Source organism: Typopeltis vanoorti, chromosome 3 (assembly GCF_054136105.1).
Source record: "Typopeltis vanoorti isolate ZY-2024b chromosome 3, IOZ_Tvanoo_1.0, whole genome shotgun sequence".
NCBI lineage: Eukaryota > Metazoa > Arthropoda > Arachnida > Uropygi > Thelyphonidae > Typopeltis > Typopeltis vanoorti.
In genome coordinates, this window is record NC_143551.1 from 20,500,970 (window position 1) to 20,522,691 (window position 21,722).

Consider the following 21,722-nt stretch of genomic DNA (forward strand, 5'->3'; position numbering starts at 1 on the left):
AAAGATGTGTCGTGACTAAGCATTCCAAAATGAGCATTCTGTGAGCACAACCAACTTTCTCCGAGGTATGCGACACCTTTTTTTCTGCAACATTCCGTCTTCTTAAAGAACGGGTTCGGACATTGCCTAAATTATAGCGTACCAAACATTTTTGATTGTTGTGTCTCCAGGCGTGTAGTTTAAGCAGTCGAAAAAGAAATCCGAATATCGAGAGCCACTTGCCCCACCCAGAGAAACGCCCAATGCAGACGCGCGCATTAACAAAATGGGTTCTCTTGCCTTCCCAAAAGGCACGCACTTGTTGATGGAATTGTTCGCAAACGACCGTCGTCTGTCCAAGCCAATCAAAGCAAGCTGCTGTGAGCGCCCTCTGTCAGCCACCTGTATCAGAGCAAAGTCGTGGTTAAGCGCATGCGTACAGAGAACGGCCTACATAGCAATGGTCGGTTGGAAGACGAGATCGGTAATGCCATGGCTACATAACGTGTTCGTGTTTTGGAAATGAATGTCGACGAGTAGGGAAGATGCGATGTTACTTGAAGAAGCTGCTTCAAGGCTCGGCAGCCATGGTGCTGGTCCTTTGCTACATGACTCTAGTCGTTATTTGGCAGGCCGACTTTCCGAACGGACCTGTAACCCTCAATCGCGACGCCGAAGACTCGCCACTGTCTCAAGATGGCGATGCGAAATTTCTTGGTGCGGGATTTCAGGAACGGGCTCCGCGTTCGATATCAGATGCGGACACCGAGAACGGAATGGATAGTGTTATGTTCCGTAAGTCGGAGGTCAATCCTGGGTTTCCTCGCCGACACGGGGAAGCCGCCGTCAGATCGTCGGGGGCGAAAATCACAGACTTAGCGGATGTATTCATCAGTGTCAAGACGACCCAGAACTTTCACCAGAGCCGTCTGAATGTCATCTTACGGACGTGGTTTGTCCTCGCTCGTGATCAGGTAAGGAGCCTTTAGTCGTCTTGCATTTTGAACCGGTGGGGTGCTTAACCGATGGGGGGGGGGGAGAGGGATAGGTGAGAAGTACAAAAACACTTGGAAGCAGCTCACGAAAGCGTGTACTTCTAGCTCCGCGTGGCCGTACTAAAGGTTAGTTGACGGTCACGCTCAGCATTAAACGTGCCTTGAGAGTTGCCGTACGCACGAGTTTAAGCAGCGTTCCGTCTAGTGTTAATTCTTCGAAGTATGTCGGAGGTAGGGTTAAGTGCAGTCGGCAGAAGTGATCGTGACTCGAACAAGGTTATGTCGTAACTGGCAAGCATTCCAACCCGCGGTCCTTTTTTTTTTTATTGGGGGGGGGGGGGAGATATAACACCCAAGCGTGGTAATGTGATCCCTACGCGCTCTTGGTGAACAAACGTTACATTGCTGTTGCCATGACAACAAACACTGCTAATTGAACTGTTCGAAGAAATTTGAATTCGCGTTATTTCTTAACATTTAGCTCCCATTAAGGAAGGAGAAAGAAAAACTGCAAAAAGAATCCCCCCCCCTCCCTCTCTCTCTCTCTCTCTCTCTCTCTCTCTCTCTCTCTCTCTGTGTGTCTCTCAACCACTGTAACTTCTTCCATCATTTTCTAACACTTTGCGCTCTTATTCGGCTGCGGCCACACACACACTCGTCTCTGTTTCCTGTCTACGCCACTGGATCTAGCATATCTTGTAGACTCCTCCCCCCCCACCAAGTGACTAAGTATGTTACTTTGAAAGAAGTACTTTTTTAAATTGCATTTTGCAATATCCCACTTTGCCCATGAAATGCGATGAGTCAAAACTCATCCTTATCTTTTTTAATGGTCAAAAATTTGGCATTTGAAATCTGACACATAACATTGAAGGATACATCTGGTACTCTGCGAAGTCAGCTATAAGAACATTCCGATTTTAAAGTGTATCTTCGCTAGAATCAGTGTTTCTAATTAGTTTTGCTTTCTTTTCTTCTTTTTTAAAACAAGAGTAATGGATACTCCGACAGTTGAATCAAAGTTTAAATGCACGTGCTTTTAACAGCGATCTGTCTGACAAAAAGTGAAACAGAATACCGAATGGGTCGGGTCAGTAGACTGTAGAGAATGTTACCGAACCAGAGTAAATCTAGAACTCAAAACATCCAGTGAATTTATTTCGTAAACGATACTAGCAGGAATTAGAATTCAAAAGTGTTGGCCGAGTGGTAGCGTGTGCATTTTCGATCCTATAATCAGTGAGTTCAAATCTGTCGATGTCTAAGTTGAATTTCCTCACCGAATGCGGCCATCATCCTGTTCAATGGAGGTCTGAAGTGACTTAAAAAGTATATGTTAAACGACATGTTTGGTGTTTAGAGCAGGTTTTCGGATTATCTAATCATTAGTCTACCGATTCGGAATAACAATTTGAAACTGGATGTATAATTTTAAATCATAAAATCCATCAATTTGATTAACATTCTAATAGTTTTTCGGAAATTTTTATATACTGAAAGATCAGTCCATCAAAATGGCTCCACCCTGTCACTTTCGCGAATTTCATCATTATATCGAATTTTTGTTATTACTTGAGGGCATATCGGTATATCATAATAGTTACTTGAAGCGCGTTAAGACCTTCCTTGGAAAAATCGGTCTATATAGTAATATCCCCGCCCCGCACTCCAAACAGATTAAATCCTGATTTAATCTCTAGAGAACGTTTCAGAACTACAGCTTAATGTAAAACTTGGATAAGAAAATAAAATAATTGAATGATATAACTTTACTTGGACATAGAGATTACTTCGTTTTCTATAAATGAAATGTAATAAAAATGATGATATATATATATAGTTTGTTTATATTTAAATTTTAAGTATTCTTCATGCCGATTTTCATGTTGGATGAAAAAACCCAATAAACATCTTTTTCACGTTCTAGATAAGATGCGAATTAAAGGACCACGTTGGTCGACACCGACTGGGCTACAGAGTCTCTCTCTCACACACACACACTATATATTAGGTGTGAGAGAGACACACACACAGATTTGGACTGTTTGGATGACGGGCGGACACTTTATCCACTCAGCCAACTGTCCAGCATTTAATATGAAAATAAATGTCATCGAAGTGCAAAATGTGGTTTAATAAAATCCTACTCCGGAGTTTATCAATAAGGGACAGTCAAGAGGACGACGTTAGCTCTCCAGTTAGAAGGATGTTGGTTCGATCCCATCCAGGAAGAGAGAAACTTTTATTTTTCTAGAAATTCGTGAATTTCCTTTGGTAAAACGAATTAGCCGGAAAACATGAACATAAATATACTGACTTCGAAGTCTCATCTGCCTCTTCCAATATTGCAATCTGTTCAAGTCCAACAAGGGAAGCAAAGTGTATGCGCTTTAAAATTAAATAATGATTGAATTAATAATATAATTATTATATTAATAAGAAGGAAAGTATACTCCATAAATGAAATACACTCCTTCAAATCTATTCTTTACTAGACATTTGACAATGTATTAATTTTGTGAAAGAATTTTTTTTATTGTTAGTAGTAGCAGTACTGATATTTGAATGGAAATTGAATAGTCAGGTGTGCAGCTAATTTTTAAGATAAATTTACCATTGAGATGACAGTAGGGTTTTCTCCCCATCCTATAATAGGCGAAATGACGTTAAGGTTCCGTGAATTTAAGCGATTAGGAATAGATCACGATTAAAACAAAACATAGGACGGCGAAAAGAGAGAGGTTGCCAGCTGCTGGGACTTAATCCTACATAATGTCAAAATGTAAACGAAATGACCTCTGTGGGAGAAAACAAAAAAACGAAGGAACTATGTTTGTAATTATATTGTAACTAAAAACAGCTAATTAAAACCTTGGATGGTGAAAAAAGGGTTTTTTTTTTATTTTTTTATTTTTTTATTTTTTTTTATGAATTAACACATTTTGGTGCAATTTACAGTTAACGTATTTGATTCCCAGTCGCATTGTGTCCTACTGTTTTAAAAACACCTGCAATTGCTAATTAACTGTTGAGTAAAACAGCTTTTAGGTATGTTAATCACCCATCTCAATTACTTCGCTTTCATGGGATTTGAACTTTAACTACATAAAATCCCAATTAATATTCGGTGAAAGCAACCTAAAGTTTTATTCAATAGCTGGCAATGACAATTTGTAGCACAGGTTACTATGGCAACAACTCTTCGCTTAGCTTTGTTGCTGATAGAATCCGCAACATCATTATAGACTACTTGTTGAACTGAAACGTATAACATGTAGGGAAATCATGTGATTACTGTGATAGGATGTGCGAGCTTCTCCCTTGAACATCGATGTCTGGGACAACAGCCAGAGAAAGTTGAGTATTTTTGTGCAGTTCAACGAGATTGTTTTTGTTTACAGTGACTCTAAATACAAATGAAAAACTGAAGTTGGTAATTTATTTGACCAGCGATATCTGGCATCAAGTGTTATCCAAGTTTGCTCATTAAAAGTAAATAAATACAGTGATATATGCTCAGATATGCAATATTAATATTTCCCAAATGTCTAAAATTGGATTCCAAACTGTAATGAGAGTTGAGTTCAGCAAATAGTTTGAATCTTTCAAATACTGCGTATATGCTGCCTTTTAACTTGGAGATTAAATATATTGTATTTATTATATAGGGAATAGTACATCACTTAATGGAATATTTTAGCTTTCATCTTTTATTTATTCCTGACAGGTACGTTCAATTTCACATTTAAAATGTTTCCATCACCGAATAAACCTTTTTCACAAAATGCTGTTGTAGTAATGATAAACTGGATGTGGGAACTAATTAAATCTGGAATTTCCAACTTTAGTTAAAGGGGAAATGAAAATTTAAAATGTTGTAATGTATACTTGGCATAAACTCACCTTTTTTTTTTTTTTTTTTTTTTGCCTTGAGTACCATTTGAAATTGTTTCAGATACATACATACTTCCACAACTTAGTAATCATCTCTAGAGCTGAGTAAGATAAGTGATTAGAAATTTATCAGAAGAGAAAAAGAGGATACATACACACTATAAAAAAAGTACCGAAATAATTGTGAATAGTCATAAAGAAGTGTTTTGTTTGGTAATAAATTCGTGCATAACGCTACCATCCATTTTCACAAAAAATGAACTCGGATCCCTTTATGACATACATACTTGTTGAATTTTTTTTGTCTTATTTTGCCATCAAAAGTTAGTTAGCACCATGGATGAGCTAGGATAAGATAATCCAAAAACCTTGATCTCTCTCTTTCTCTCTCGTTTACTAGCGTCTAGTACTTTGCGCGAGCTACCATATAAAGCGAAATCTCGAGAGATTATTGAAACTAATATATCAAAAATTTGCAAAGTGCTGCACGCTAATTGATACATAATATATGAAGATCGTCAGACCCACGTTTTGAATCCTTGATACATGCGCACAAATTCATCTCGATGTTTAGAGAACTCTATTTTTGTCATTCAAATGTATTTTAATTACACGAATCCAAAATTTACAGAATTCTAACATCAACTTTATATATCGTTTTTAGTTTTAACAATTTATACATAAATATTTACATCACGAAATATTTTTAATTCCTTCCAAAATTTATGCTGACGTTTTAATACTTTCTCTCGAATCCGTTTCCAATATATCATTAGCTAAATGAGAAAAAGGCCCCCAGGACATTGACTTTATGGCTGTACACTACAGTCACTCATCCTCAGTTGCACTATTTGCTCGTATCGTTTATTTTTCTCTCCTTTTCGTTCTTTTTATTTTTTATGTGACTCCTATGCACGAACCTATAGTACTATAGGTTCGTGCATAAAAATCCTTAGCATAGGTGGGCTAAGGATTTTTTCTTCTGTTTTTAATTCATTTTTGTACTTAATTCATTTTTTGCCTGGTCCAGAAACCCTGTTCTGAAGACCAAACCATAGAGCTTTATCGAGCCATTGCAAGCCTCCAATAAGCGGGACAGTGGTCTTAAACCGGACGATGAAATTGAGCTACAACCTTAAAGTCAACCACAACACATCTATGCCCGCTCTCTAACCAACCGGTTGATGTTCAAATATGCATTTGAACCTTAACCTGTTGGTTGGAGAGTGGATACGCTAACCACTTGGCGAACTAGACTGGTTGTAAAAGCTAACTGCAACGGCTTTCCATCTACTTGAATTCACACAAAAACCTTCCATGCAATATTCTATGGGATGCCATTTGAAAAGCCGGTAGTATTGGGGCGTATCAATTTCTCTTATCCTATTCACTCATCACCTGTCTTCATCCACTCAGTTCTGAATTCGGACACTGAATACCTTTTCCAAGACTTTAACTGTCACTCTATAATGCAAACTGCGTAATAACACTTCCGTTTTGACACTACTATTGTGCAGTGGTACAACCTTACTCCCTTTCCACTTTGATACCCTGCTCGTATGTATTAAGTTTGCGCCTTAAACTGTCATACATTCCCATATCGTGTATGCTAATACATGATCTAATATGCTGCAATATCATATCCCAACCCCTTTGGTCGGAAAGATCTGGGTTTGTTTCCCGTCTATGATGCCAGGAACCTTTAACTGGTCTCTTTCTAACTAAAGGTGAGTTAACCGGTCTCATATGGATGTGGAGGGTTTTTCTCCTAGTAACTCGGGGTTTTCATCCCTCAAAATAGGCAAACCCGCCAGTGAACACACATGGCTACAGTCATAAAAATATACTACGACAAGAAGGCAACGGAAAACCATCTTGTTCATAATAATCTCCCTAGTATGGTAACATATAGCTACCCTCACCAGCCATATGGGCTGAGGGAATATGATAGTACTCGTATAAGAGCTTTTAATTTCCCACATCACAAGTTGATGAAAAATAACTGAAAGGATTCTTTCCATTTTCAGCGTGGTTTATTCTATCCAACATGTCGCATTTAATCCATAGAAATAACAAAATATTATTATTAGAAGAGTCAAATAACTACAGATAATCTGTTCATACTTTCTGATCTGATCGATCCCGTGCAAAGAGCTCCCATTACATGAAAATTCTTTCGAGTCTGGAATATAGATTTTCTCAGCATTAATGTGAACCTTTTAGTTTCTAGTTCAGTGAATTCAGAAACCATTTTAGAAACTAGGTAGATGACTTCGATCAAGGAAGGGAGATAGGGAATATAAAGATACCAAGCTATTTTAAACCTGGTTTTACTCCATTTCCCAAGTAAGCAACCAGACAAACAAGTCAAGTTTGCGCCTGCAAGTGTTGCAAGTCTAGCTGACCATATATATATATATATATATATATATATATATATATATATATATGTATAACCAGGGTTCCATTGAATACATTAAAAAAAAAAAAACCCTGTAGTTACGCCTCTGCAGAAACACGGAAATGCACAAACAGAAGCATATTTAAATAATCGGTTAAAAGCTAGACACTCTCATATGGTAATAACAGCAGTTCTTTAAATGATTTTAATAGGTTATCAAAAGAAAGTTTATAATCTGTCTTCTGCAATAATAAATAAATAATACCAAGATAAACATTATTTTGACATATACTATAAGCTTAGATTTTCTCTTTCGTTCCGATGTTCTTTAATTTAATACCATCAGTACTGTCGACAGGGTGTAGCATAGAGGCAGCCTGCCTCATAGCTCGGCTTAATAAGTGTGGAACGAAGTTTTTCCAAGCTTAATCTATTTAAAAATTATTTGCGAACAGCAACGACCCAAGAAAGATTGGTTATTATGTAATTGTTTTGCATTAATGTTTCTCTTGTAATAACAACAAAATAGCACTTAGAGATTTTCTTATTTTTTCTCTTATAATCCATCAGGGGCGATAATTAATTGTTTGCCTCAGGGCGCGATCTAATCTGGCGATGGCCCTGGACACCATTATTTCTATGTTTCCATGGAAATAATGCTTTTCCCCACACAGAACGGTTCTTTCTTTGCTAGAACCGTGTGTGTGAGTGAGAGAGAGAGAGAGAGAGAGAGAGAGAGAGAGAATTATGTTTAATCAGCAATACGATGCTGAATCAAATAGTAGTCATTTTCAGTGTTATCTGTAAATAAAACCTTAAAAGAAAATTTTCTATTATTATTATTATTTTTTTTTTTTTGGAGCAACCTTCATACGCATGCGTTGTAGTGAAAGTTACAACCGACAAATATTCAAATGAGTAATAAATAAGATTTTTCTTTTTTCCTAATTTCAGACTTGTTCGAGGTACTATTTAAAAACAAAAACATCGATTTTTTTTTTCTTTTAAGAAAAGAACCTATTTGAAAATTATTTAAAAATATCTAAAGAATGCGGTTATTTAGTAGAAATAATCTTACACTGATAGACATGAGTTCTGAATATTTAAGCATCTCTTTTATAGCAAGCGATGCCACTTCTGCATCATTTTTGTAATCAACAAAAAACATCTTCGAATCAGATGAAAACTGAAATTGACGGGTTTTGGACATTAAATATCAGAAAATAAGCATTTAATGAGTATTTTATTATTTTTTATTGACCTTGTGCATGTCTTTTTTCTTAACGCATTATTTATTGGAAGGGTTTGTCTGCTGCTCGCTTATCTCCGCTTGTATTGTTTTTGACGCATGTTCTGCCAACTGGTTTGGGAGCTTTTCACGAACTCGTGTAGGAAGCGTTTAGAGTGTTTTTCCAGTAGCTCCGGATATTTTTATTTTATTTTTTAAATATCTTCTTCTTGGTTTATTTAGTCGTTCTGCGCGTGACACTGCGTGGCGGAAAACAGCGGAAATATTTTCGTCCGTGTGCGGTAGCACGCTCGTGGTAGGTCGCACCTGCTTGTCTGGAGGTCGTGTTCACGCGCAACTTCTTTTTTTGGCAACCGTCCGTCCGTAGATAACGAGATGTCACTTTCTTAAAGTGCGCGCACATACAAACGAACACGCGTGTACAACCCTTTCGCGCGTGTGTCCAAAAACTTCCTGGATTCTTCATAAACTGGATTTTGGTGGATATAAAAAGCAAGGTAACGAGTTTGGGTGTGCACCCCCTTAAGGAGGTTTCGCACTTGCACTGTACTCTTACAGGTGGGGGAAAGAAACTAATTAAATAAAAATATGAAGGAAGATTTGCATATGCTACTAATAAGTCATTCGTTTCGGATTTTATTTTTCTCCTTGAGTTCTTATCGTACATTGATTCCTTATTTCCGGTGGTTAAATGAATCAGGAAAAGAGACAACTTTAGGACTAAAAACATTAATAGCCGAAAGACTTCCTTATCCAACAGCAATGATAACGTCAAAATAATGTCCTTAAGCGGGAATTATCCAAATAACTTATCAGATATAAAGATGTGACTTGCTGTCGTCTCGGAAGTATAAACACTGCTGACAAAACAGAAAATAAACAACAACAAAAAAAAAAGTACTCACTTGATGCTCTTCTTTATTACTTCCTAATCTGCAGTGAGGCGCAGTACTCATGATAAATTGAGAAATGACACGGAATGTTAACTAAAGATGAAAAAGGGCACACTGAGATGTCACAACCAGGCCGTAAACTTGTTTTCAAGTGATTTTTAGAATTTAAAGATGTTCGTGTAAACATAAAAGATATCCTATTCTAATACAATATTTCATATTTAGGGCTGACTTAACACTACACAGCAGATCAAACGATACCTTGGAATTTTTTTGTTTTGTTTTTTAATTTCAAGAACTATATATAATATCCTCCGCCCCCACAACTACATTGTGGGTGTAACATGATTTTGAATATATTTAAAAAAAATTAAATAATTTACTTTCATAAAAACGATAAAGAAATCCATATTTATTAAAGGATTAGTTGAAAAAAAATAATTTAGTTTTCAGATTATTCGTTATTATTACTTTCATTTTTAAGATGAAAAACGCTCTAAGAAAATCTTGTTTTTAAAATTTTTTGGATATTTTTCTCATTTCTCCGTAAACAGAAGATATTAAATCATGTTTTCATTCCCTTGCAGTACACAGTTTAAATATCGGTAAAACGCCAAAATTGAATCTACTTGTGGTATGACAACATGTTTTTAGCGCTATCCATGGTGTAACACATCCGGCCTGACAAAAGTTGAAGAAGAATCGTGCATGTTAGCAAATATAATGTAATGTAAATGTGACTTGAAATGTTGCAACACATCTGCAGAATCAGTCTATCCCTTTAGCTTCTAAATGTGAAAATGCCAGGTGATATAGCGAATGCTATATGAAAAGTCGCAAATACAATAGTACCTTCAAATTTTGTTTAGGAATATCTCTCTCTCTGTCTGTGTGTGTGTGTGTGTAAACATGATGCTGCATTAAAATATCCTGCACAGATTAATATCAAAATATCCCACTATTATTGTTAATAGACGTCCTTGTAGCCATCAAAATCATCGCAAGAATCCCCATTCAACCAGCAACATATCTGTCGCATACTAAACCTTAAACTCATTCACACGCTTTAGCATCACAACATACTTGGTCAATGTATTCCACTCTCTCTATGTGGAAAATCGATTCCTCACCTCCTTGTTCGCAGAGGCTTATATAATTTCTAGGGATTCCCCCCCCCTCTTTCCATTTTCTCACCTTCACTCTGTATAATTTCTTTTTATTAATCGTGTAAAACTTATCATATTGAAAGTCCCTGTTTCTATCATTCCGTTCTTTTCTGTCTACCAATTAAACTCTTCAGTTTACGTTTTCATAATTAATGTTCTGATATTGCCTAACTCATCTCTGGACTCTCTCTTTCTCATACAATGGAGACAGGCGACTAAATATGCACACAATAGTCCAGTTGTGGTCTGATCAAGGCTGTATACAATGGTATAAGCATCCACTCTTTATCTCTGCTTGTCAGTGACCTCCTTAGCAATGCATCGTGTAGTCTTCTCAACATATGCAGCTTGCCTTTGTACTCTGTTGATCCCCTCGGATTCCCTGAGCACTCCAAAGTGCGAACAGCAGTAAAAAAAATGACAAAAATAAAAATAGGTATCATAGTAAAATAAATAAACAAGAATAAAATTTAAAAAATACAAAGTATTGTCTGCCCCGCAACACGAGGACACATTGGTTGTGTTTACATTGAATTTAAAATGATGGGCACTTGATCAGAATAAAAGAGGCTGGGCAAAAGAGAAATTACAGACTCATAGCAGCAGGTAACTTAGTTCTGCTTGTAGAAGGTTACGCAACTAATATCCCCACCTCTTTTATTCCAATATAGGCGTTCAGTGTTGGGTGTGTTTCCCTGTGGCACGTGCACCGACTGGTACCAGTAACAGCCCTTGACCGCAGGAGAAACGACAAAAATATAGGGCGGTCGTGTCGGTCCCCGCCTGTAGTCGACCTCAGAGTGACCTCCGTAAAGGGGGGGGGGGGAAGGGGAAGAAACAGCCTTCTACTCTCGTTTAAATCGGGGGGGGGAGTAACCAAGAAGGTTCAAGTTTAGTAGGTTATTTGGAATAGGAGCCGAAGGGAAAATTTAAGTGGGACGGAGGAAACAAAAGTAAGAAGAATATCCTTGATTTTTTCCCTTCTTTCTGGTGATCCCTAAATAAGATAGTCACGTGCTATACCGAAACGAAACTTAGGAAGAACGAGCTTTTACCAAATCGGGAAAGAGAGGAAGGCGGGATATATCACGAGAAGAGCTTTAGAATGATTAAACAGTTGGCCACAGCTGAAAGACTGGTGTGGTTGTTCTTTTCAGCGCCATGAATATCATGCCTTTCAGCAAAGTCAGTTTGGCCAGTCCCCACCCCGATATTTACTATCCTTGGATGTCTAGGCCGAACCAGTCCGGCCTTGCAAAGCGTCCTGTGGTGTCGGTGCGTTGTTCGGGAAAAGTAGGGCGGACGACTGATTAGGAAACTGGCCATTATGTTGATTGTCCAAAGTACGTGTCTGTTTCCTGTATAGCTCGTGTCTCCCCCCCCCCCTCCACTCCCTTGAGGGTGCGGCTCGTTCTAATTATATACATCTGTTTAGGGTGCGATGGCCTTGATGTGTGATCGTCCAGTGTTTGTAGCGATTTACGATATACTTTCTATCTGCAGGAGTAATCACCCGGCACCTGCTTCTTGTGCACATGACCTTTAACACCGACTAAAAGAAACTCCTAAAACTGGCGGATATGTCACGTGGGTACTCCAGTTCTCTTGGGAAACTCTCTTGGGGTCTCTGAATGAACAGCAGAGGGATTGGAATGCCCAAATGATCGTCATTGTCTAATGGTTTATTCGAATTTCACATCCCTACATGTCATCAAAGGGTTAAACAAAACATCTTCGCCTCACCCATGGACGCGCGCGACGGAGAGAGAGAGAGAGAGAGTCGTTTTGTTTGAGCGGCCAAATGAAACGCGTCAGTCGAGGCTAACGCGCAGGTCAAAACACATGTCACCTTATGTGTGACCTCGACTTTCAGCTGGCGACTGTAAGTTCAATTATACGGGGTTGACGTACACATCTGATACTAGCATAGGGCAAAGTTGGTGTCAGGTGACGGAAGGGGGTCAGAGAGTTGGAATGTAGCGGTGTTTACTGTTATCTCTTCGTGGCTATGGGAAAGTGTCGCTACTGTATGTGGTGGCGTGGGAAGGAACGAAGATGTGGTGAGTAATGACCTGTGAAAGTGGTTGCGTATCGAGCCCTCTAATGTTTGTACTTTCTCATTTCCCCTTCCTTCTTTCCCCGGTTTATTTCAGGGAAAGTGTCCAGCATTGGTTTCGTTACGTTGTTGTTCTTTATCTGGGTCACGATACTTGAATCGTTTAAGATTAGAAATAAGCTAAACGTTTATAGAAATTTCACTGGGGAGTGTGGAGTCAAATATTTCGGCTACAGTTCTCTTCTGTTTTTTTTTTTTTTTTTTAAATTTATTAAAATATTATCGAGATGATCGGAATTCTGCCAGTTTGGACTTCTCGGTTTCGTCCAGGAAAGAAAGAAAAATCCTTTATCTCATTATTCTCTTTTACGATCACTTTACTCAAATCTTTGTACAGTTAGACATTGTTCGACCATTAGAAGATTCAGCCTTTACAAATATAGGCTTAATGTTCTTAATCTCTTAGTGCTGGAAAAATAGTCCAAAACAAAATCATCCGTACTCCTTTTACCCATCTCTCCCAAGCTACTATCATTATCTCACGTAATTATTGAATCCTTTTGGTTTTTAATTTAATTTTCAAAACATTTAAGGATCGTTCGAATGATCCCCAAAATATCCCTGACGTCCATAATCTGGACACTGTCAGGTCCTACCAGAAAGAAGAAAAAAAAAGAAAAAGAGTAGTTTAAAATTCTTCTGTCCAACTGCATTTCGTTTGGAGGAGTAAAAAAATCGGCACCTTTTGACCCCCGCACAACACCACATGATAACTTCTTCATAAGGGGTCCAGCTGCCGCAGATGCGCACCAGCAGAAAGTGATCCACCCTAGCAGGTGGTGTCTTTGGGAGACGGAACGAGCTGTGGTTCCCACCGCTTGCTAGTTATTGATGGGTCCTGGGGTTTGTGCATCCTTTCACTCTAGGTTCATACTCAACGAAACAGTTTGATAGCCAACGAAATCGACTGTGATAGTACGAAAATATTTACGAACGTCAGAAGAGCGAAGCTTTTTTTTGACGTGTTTCCTTCTTGAGAAGATGAGAAAGTCTTAAGATTTTCCTAATTGGTGTCGCTAGTATCTTCTTTCGTAACTCTTGAAACCCAAGTTTCTTCCTTGAATTGTCTGTATTTAATAAATACTCCAAACAAATGGGCTTTTTAGAGAGGAGGAATAGTAATAAGATTAAGATTTAGTTGGGTTATACTTCCATTATAAATAAATGCATTTTTCTGCATTGATAGAGGATGTAATGCATCAGGATAAGTATACACACAAACGGAGTGTGCGTCGACCGTATTTTTATTTTCTGTCCAAACCTACAGCATCAACTGCCATTTTTTAAAAAAAAAAACATGAATGAAAATATTTTATATTAAATTAATATCCGAATGGATTGCTGCAAATATAAGTCAAAATCAATAGTAAGTAAAAGGAATTTTAAAGAATGCAAAAGAAAACTATTTTTATATTATTGAAAGATTTAAGAAAACTCGTTATCGATCTTTCATAAACTTGTAACGGTTCAGCCGATGACTAGAGGAACTTTTTCCTGTATTTTTTTTTTTTTAAACCGATTCTGGATTTAGTCGATCTTTGTCTCATTAAACTCCTATTTCAGATAACTATACTAGTTAGCGTTTAGGATCATAAGATGGTGTCCAAAGGGAATCGATAGAATTCTTTTACCATAACTGAATTTTGAAATTCGATGAGTGGTAATCTTCGCCCTTTGCTGAACATAAGGTCCCTGAACATAATTCTAGATGGCTTGCTATTTTTTTGTCGTCACTGTAAGGAAATTGCAGAGACAAAAAAGAAAGAAATATTAAAGAAGATGGTGATGTACTCCAGCCTGCATCTGTTTTAAGGAAAGTAAAGAGAATAGAAAAGCTTTAAATGTGATATCAAGATACAAGGGATTTTCCATCTCGAAGCAAAACTAACATAACGAAACTTGATGCTTTCGCTCGGAACAATTAAATTAAGCATTGAAGATAACTGCGGCAAACGTCACTGAAAGATAGAAATGCTGTGGTAAAAGCCCAAGAAACACTCAGGCACCTTTTGACCACAAAAACTGACGAAAAGGGTTTGCGTTTTTCTCGACATACATCGGTGAAATATATTAGCCAAAATATCTTTAGTGGACTGCACCTCCTTAGAAGGGCCGTTATATACAAACGATATGAAACCAAAAAACGATGTTTGAGTTCGATTTTCGTTGTGTAGAGCTTACTGTGATTAGATATTAAGCCGTTTGGAAGCTGAAAAGAGCAAATTTTTAAGAAATGTTTTTAAAGTAAGCATCGTTTCTTCTTATCCTTCTATTACACCATATCACAAGGCTGAATCAATAATATTTTATTTTTTACCCATCTCCACTAAACTAAAGAATAATCAGCCTATCATAGCAGGAGGTCTTGCTGTGAAAGTGAAATCGCTCAAGTGGAAGCTCAATTTTTTTGTGGGAAATATGCTGTCGATAGCATTTTTGTGTATTTGTACACCACGAACCATTATTTTGGAATCCAAGGGGTGTTTTTCTTTATGCTTTCAGTTTTCAAGAAATATTTGCAACATTTCGACATACTAATGAAGGTGGTATTTACATCTCGATGGCAGTGTGAGAATCTTTAAAGAAAAAGAGATCAAACGATGCTAGTGCGCACCACTTCGTCACCTTTTGTAGAAATTTTGAAGTTCCTGTAACCTTCAAGTTTTACGTCAGACCAATAACGCCTGTTCTACTTATTAACAGCGAAAGAACGTTCGAAATGTACTTCCTGTGACTAGTAATTTGTTCACGTTCTTCACAGCCAACAGCACTTTGCAAAAAAAAAAGTTGAGCAAGCAAGTTTAGTTGATTTGGTTGAACAGGGTCAGTTTTGTATGAATGGAATTTCAATTTTTGTTTTAAGATGCTACAAGCACTTGATGGTATCATGCCGAGGGCTTTTTCACTTTTGTGAATGAACGGAGTTCACAAATCTCTTAACACTTTTTTTTTCAACCAGTTTTAAATGTTTTACATTTAAAATTGGTTGAAACATCGTAATTAAATAGTCTACCGAAACGTTTCTACCCAAAAGAGTACTATGTTTGCTGGCGGAATTAATATTACATCTACACGACCAACTCATTAGTCTTAAAATCCATTCCGTGATGAATATTTTTTTTTTTTCAGCGACCACCTGCTAATTATAACTTTTATCTTTTTTTAATCCAAACTTAACTTGATACGATGTGAACCTACGATCGTCACTGAAAATAATGCGGCTACTTCATTCAGGGAAAAGGAAAAGTAGACATTTCTTAATGTGATCTTTAGACAGCTGGAAGTTGGCTTCTGGGAAAGACGGTATGAAGAAGGATTGTTTCAAATAAAAGGGATAAATGGAATTGAAGAGAAATTAAGTGGTAGGTTTGAAACTGCAAATCGAATCGATACAGACCAGGAATAGCTGCTTCTTTTCATAGTCTTAGAAGAAAGTAGAGGAAACAGAAGATTATGGCTATGGATTGTCCTCTTCTGAAAAGCATCGAGCATTTTTTGAAAAGCTTTTGGTGTATTACCTCAAATGTATCAGTGGTATTCCATGGCTGGACCAGTTTGGTACAGTATATAGTTTTAGCAGTGGTTCAGATGAGAAGTTGAGTCTTGAGCGAATATAGATACCAAGTTTTTTATAGCCTGAAGACGCTACGGATGTTTCACACTTATGCAAGGAAAAGCTAGAGGTGTGTGTGTGTGCGTGCGGGCGCGCCCTCAAGAAGAATCTGATTATTTGGATATTTGGGTATTATTAGACGAAGAGGAATCAAAGCGAGATCTTTCTTACTATAAAACAGGACTGCGTTTTAGTAGCACCGAAGATCAGAATGTTATTCAACAGCACAACGCTTGCAAAATTTGAAGCACTGAAGGAGAAGCATTTGAAAGCAATTATGCCAATTTCAAATTCTGGAAATTCCTTGTCGAGAAAGATTTTTATAAAGACTTGTGATTTTTTTTCTTTCCTCAGATATTTGTGGGTCTCAAAACCTTACTGCTTCTGCTGTAATGCTAACCAATCCAACTCTAATTTCAAACTTTTCTCATTTACTGGACTTGACGTTGTTGTCGAAATTATTTCCTTCAACGTCAGATTTTGACGCCTGCGCAATCACATTGTTAAGATCCCACGAGAACTTTTGCACGACATACTTCACTTCGTCAGGGAGGTATGGAAAAAGTGATCCTCCCAAAAGCATTCATTTGAAATGAAATGAGCTCAACTCGTGGGAAAATATGTGGAAAGTTGTACTTTAGGAGTACTCAGCTGGCAGTATTTTTATTAGCAGTATTGGTATCGCTGAAATACCAGATGTGAATTTAAATCCAACAATAATGCCAGCCAAGTAGTCATTTCTAAACTATAGCCAATACCTACTTTTCTGGTCCTATTTTTTTTTATTAAAGTTAAGGGATATTACATCCCATATTGTTTCTTAGCAGAATAAGAAACTCAAAGAGTTTCATGCCGAATATAGTAGAAACTATATAAAGTTCGGCGATTCCAAGCGTAAGCAAATGCCTGGATACTGCAGCAACTGACCCTTAAGGTAGTGCAAGCTGAGGCAACTCATGTCAAAGGTGGAGCAAGATCCGATCACTATTCTTGATATTTACCCATAATGTGAACTTAGCTCCTAGGAGCTGTATTACTGTTCGACATTATGAGAGAAGGTCACTACCCAGACCGGTTTCAACCTTTGTTGAGGTGTATTTAAGTAAAGACCTCTCTAAAAATTAGGACGATCCCTAGACCACTCAATAGTGGCCGAAAGACCGTCCAACTTAGCGTTGTTCCACTCACTGACAGACTCACTCCGTCACCGAGAAAAACTTCACAGCGTTGGCTCTACCCAGTGGCAGGCTCACCCCACCACCAGCCAGAGCCATAATCTCAGCGGTGGCCCTACTCAGAGACAGGCTAAAACCTATCCCAACAGAGCCTCTCTATATCTAGCATCCATCCACCTCTCATCAGTGAGTAGGTAGACCTAGTTAATAATACCAAGTTTTTAGCGAACAGAACTTACATCCCTTCTATGAGAATTGCCAAGAGGTGTCCTAATAAATTACTAATTATATGAAGAGCCAAAGTTAGCCAAGTCAGCCTTCTTTGGCTGACTTGGCTAACTTAACTTTGGCTAACTTAAGGCAAACTTGGTATTATTAACTAGGTCTACCTACTCACTGATCAGACCTCAATAAAGGTTGAAACCGGTCTGGGTAGTGACCTTCTCTCATAATGTCGAACAGTAATACAGCTCCTAGGAGCTAAGTTCACATTATGGGTAAATATCAAGAATAGTGATCTGAGCTTGCTCCACCCTTTCTATGAGTTGCCTCAGCTTGCACTACCTTAAGGGTTAGTTGCTGCAGTATCCAGGTGTTTGCTTACGCTCGGAATCCCCGAACTTTATATAGTTTCTATATTCGGCATGAAACTCTGAGTTTCTTATTCGGCTAAGAAACAATATGGGATGTAATATCCCTTAACTTAAATAAGTTATGTCGCCGAATTGAAGCCTTTGGCTCTTCATATAATTAGTAAATTATTTTTTTTTATTTTTTACATGCAATATATTTTTAGAATATATGAAGCCGCATTATTTTTTTGTCATGTATAAATACGTGTTGTAAATTCCACTGTTTGGTTAATTTGCACGACTTTATCTGTAACAGCCTTTAATGCTCCAGTTAACAAATAAGCAATTCTAGCGCGACAGTTCCATTCAATGATGACACCGGTTCTTTAATTCCGACGGTCGTTGCTTAACCATAATGAACACCACATTGTCTCTAAATACAATAATTGATCTTTGTCTAATCATACCAAATTACGCTTCAGCCTATTTGAATAGCTAATTCTGTTAAACGTGTCATACCGTGCATTTTTATATCGTCATTGCTTATATTTTCTACCCTTCCTCTTAACTTCTTAATTAATTTATTTATTTATATAGAGTTTCCTCCCTTTTCTCCCCCGTCCCTGTTGGGGCGAGTAGATCCCCCTCATGGGGGATTAAGTATTTATGGCTGTAGATCCGTGTGGCCGGTTTGCCTGCTTGCGGGATGAAAAACCCCAGATAAACTGGGGGAAAAACCCTGCTGTCCATGCCCAAGACCGGCTAACTTGGCTATGGCCGAGGAAGATCCTTAAGCTCCTCACGTCGGCGACGGGAATCGAACCTAGGGCATTCCTTCCCCAGGCATATGGTTGTGAAGCGCATAGCCACTAGGCTAACCGCGCGGACAACTTCTTAATGAAGGTTCATCAATCGAATAACAAAACGCTTATATACTTGTGGATTAGTATAAACAACCATTAAGTGGCTACGAAGGTGACGACCTTAAATGGAACGCCGAAAGACCGTCTTGCAATTAAGAGTTTTATGTCATGTTCAGGAAGCTATAAGGTCGTTAGTTGTTTACTCTATGAAGCTTGTAGCAATAATAAAATTACAATAGTCACATTCAAGGAAGTTAGCGTTTAACATGACCCTTAATATGAGACAAACTGGCGAACAAGTTAACATATTGCTGATTTGCATTATTTATAGATCATCATCAGTGCTTTATTAGCGGACATTGGTTGGCAACTTAGTCTTGTACATATTCTCCAGTAAGCTTTTAAGGTATTTCTCGTATAATTTGCATGGTTATATGATAGAAGTAAAGGTTACATGTAGTTTTTCTTTAGCCCACCATACTTGGTATGTGGTGGCGGGTGGGGGGGGGGGACTTGGCCAGTAGGTCAAGCGGGAAAATACTGATAACTAAATGCTTTCAGTCTGTTTGAGGTGTTTAGGATGTTGACCTTTTACTAAAAATAGGAGTTCCTATTTTATGTGACGCATTTACCGTTACACATGACGTCACATTGAGGTTCTTAATAACTTAAGTAAAGATGGAGGCCCGCATTGCAATTAGGCATTGTGACGCTGCCTTGGGAAGTCTGGGCGCTGTTGAAATTGTGAGGCCAGACGTACCACCTGGTGCCAGATAACGAACAAGTGTTCTGTTTGTCCAAACACTTCCCACTTCGCTGCCACTGTTGTCAGTGAGGCTCCCGGACAGCTGTGTTTACTTAAGGGATGTCACGTGCATGAATTGCTACTTGCTTGAGAGAGGTGAGAGAGCAATATTTGTACAGCTAAGAATTCATCCTCCTTTTATCGTCTTTGAAGCTTTCTTAACCTTGACTTTTTTTTTTTCTTACAAAAACTCTGAATATCCTCGGATCCTGCATGCTGAATTCCTGAGTTATAATGGGAGAATATAATAGCAGGGTCTTCCCTCTTTTGCGTTGCTTAAGTTGTTGTGTAGTATTGTTGCTTTTTATGACGCTTACCGCTAAAAATAACACATCACCGTAAAGCTATCAAATAATCAGGCCTTAGTAACAATTGGAGAATTCTCCGTTATCCATATTAACATTAGAAATATCAATCGTTTTAATAAAATGATCTACAAAATTTGAGTGGTGTACAAAACTAAGTTAGAAATAACTTCATCAAAGACTATGCCACCACAGAGATCAAGGCACCGAGCAAATTCTCGGTTTTGGGAAGAAGACTAAGGTGCAGATAATTTCCGTACTGTTCAATATTCGTTATGAACAGAATTTAAAGAAAGAGTTTCAATTTTAGTTGCATGCACAGTAATCAGTGATTTTATTAAGAGGAAATAAGAAATGTTTTTTTGAAGCTGTTCCACATACGAAGAAAGAGGTGAAAGAGAAGTTAGATCGATATGTTCTGAAGTGAACAGTAAATTGATGTTGATTTATGCTCGTGTTCTTAAAGTGGAGGAATGATGATGCCTAGTTCAGAACAACTCCATGAAAATATCCATAGAATAGGCACAAGTGTGTGTGTGAGAGAGAGAGAGAGAGAGAGGAATGAGTGATTTAGAGTGGATATGAGCGAACGACTATTAATTAATCGGACTGCCCTCTTCAGGACAGCATGATGCAAAAAAAAAAAAAAAAAAAATAGTTGTAGTTGTTGTCTGGATGCATTCAAGACTAGGCTTAATGTCTAGATTTAGGCCCGCCAGGATAAGAATCATGGACTTCATGAGGACCATGTCATTCTAATACAATTAGGGGGAATGAAGAGGACAGAACAATATTAAATAAAGCAAAACATCTTTTAAAATGTTACAAAGAAGATCCCAGTGAAAGAGACCAAAAATAGGCGGGTTGATGCTAACGCTTACGTTTCTGTCTTAGAAAACAAAATGTAAGAGCTGATGAAATTAAAGACAACAAACAATAGATCATGGAAGACTGCTAATGGTAAGCTAGTAATAAAATCTTAATTGAGTTGGGTTATAGTAACTTGTCTCCCCATTGAAGAGACATTAAATTACTCCTCCTCCCCCCCTCCTCTAACTTAACTGGTAACGATAATGCCCTTTGATCAGACAGACTTAGTCCGAATCCCTTCAAGGATACGAAGAATCTTTTATAAAGGCATTCAACTAAGGTGAGTTAGCCAGTCTCACAAGGAGATGATAGGGTTTTTTTCTCCCGGAAAACAAGCAGACCTGCTGCAATTAACAAGCATGATATGGTGGTCTCACAGCCTTAATTGCTTTATCCATCCCAATGACAGAAGCATCTTAAGACTATGAGGTTGACTGGTCGTAGAATTTTTCTATATTCACCTGTGATTTTATTCTGATAAAAAAAAAAAAAGAATAAAAATACCTGAAGTCGTTCCCGTTCGCCATTTCACAGATCAGGTTGTACTGCCTATAAATTATTTGCTTCCAAAATCTCCAATTTTCTTCTATAATACACGAGTGACAACATTTTGTACTGATGGTTGCAAGCTCTTCATAAATTTAAATAATATTTGCTTATTGCTTTTTAGTTGAAGATTGTGAAACTGCTGTGTTAATTTAAATATTCTTCAAAATGCATCCATTTTTTCTGTACCTCTCCTTTCCTGATCAACAGGTATTTTGCTCATCTACAATTCTGGTATTATAATTCTGTAACACATTTTAACTTAAAAAGTTAAAATGCA

General features: G+C 37.8%; 1 protein-coding gene across 1 annotated transcript in view; it reads left to right on the forward strand.

The window, feature by feature from the left end:
* The first annotated feature begins 455 nt into the window (after positions 1-455).
* fng (Fringe glycosyltransferase) overlaps positions 456-21,722 on the forward strand; it is a 64,732-nt gene continuing 43,465 nt past the window's right edge. Inside the window, exon 1 of the mRNA XM_090415496.1 lies at positions 456-953. Within this exon, the coding sequence (XP_090271622.1) occupies positions 525-953 (429 nt within the window). The 5' untranslated portion in view covers positions 456-524. The remainder of the gene's footprint in view (positions 954-21,722) is intronic.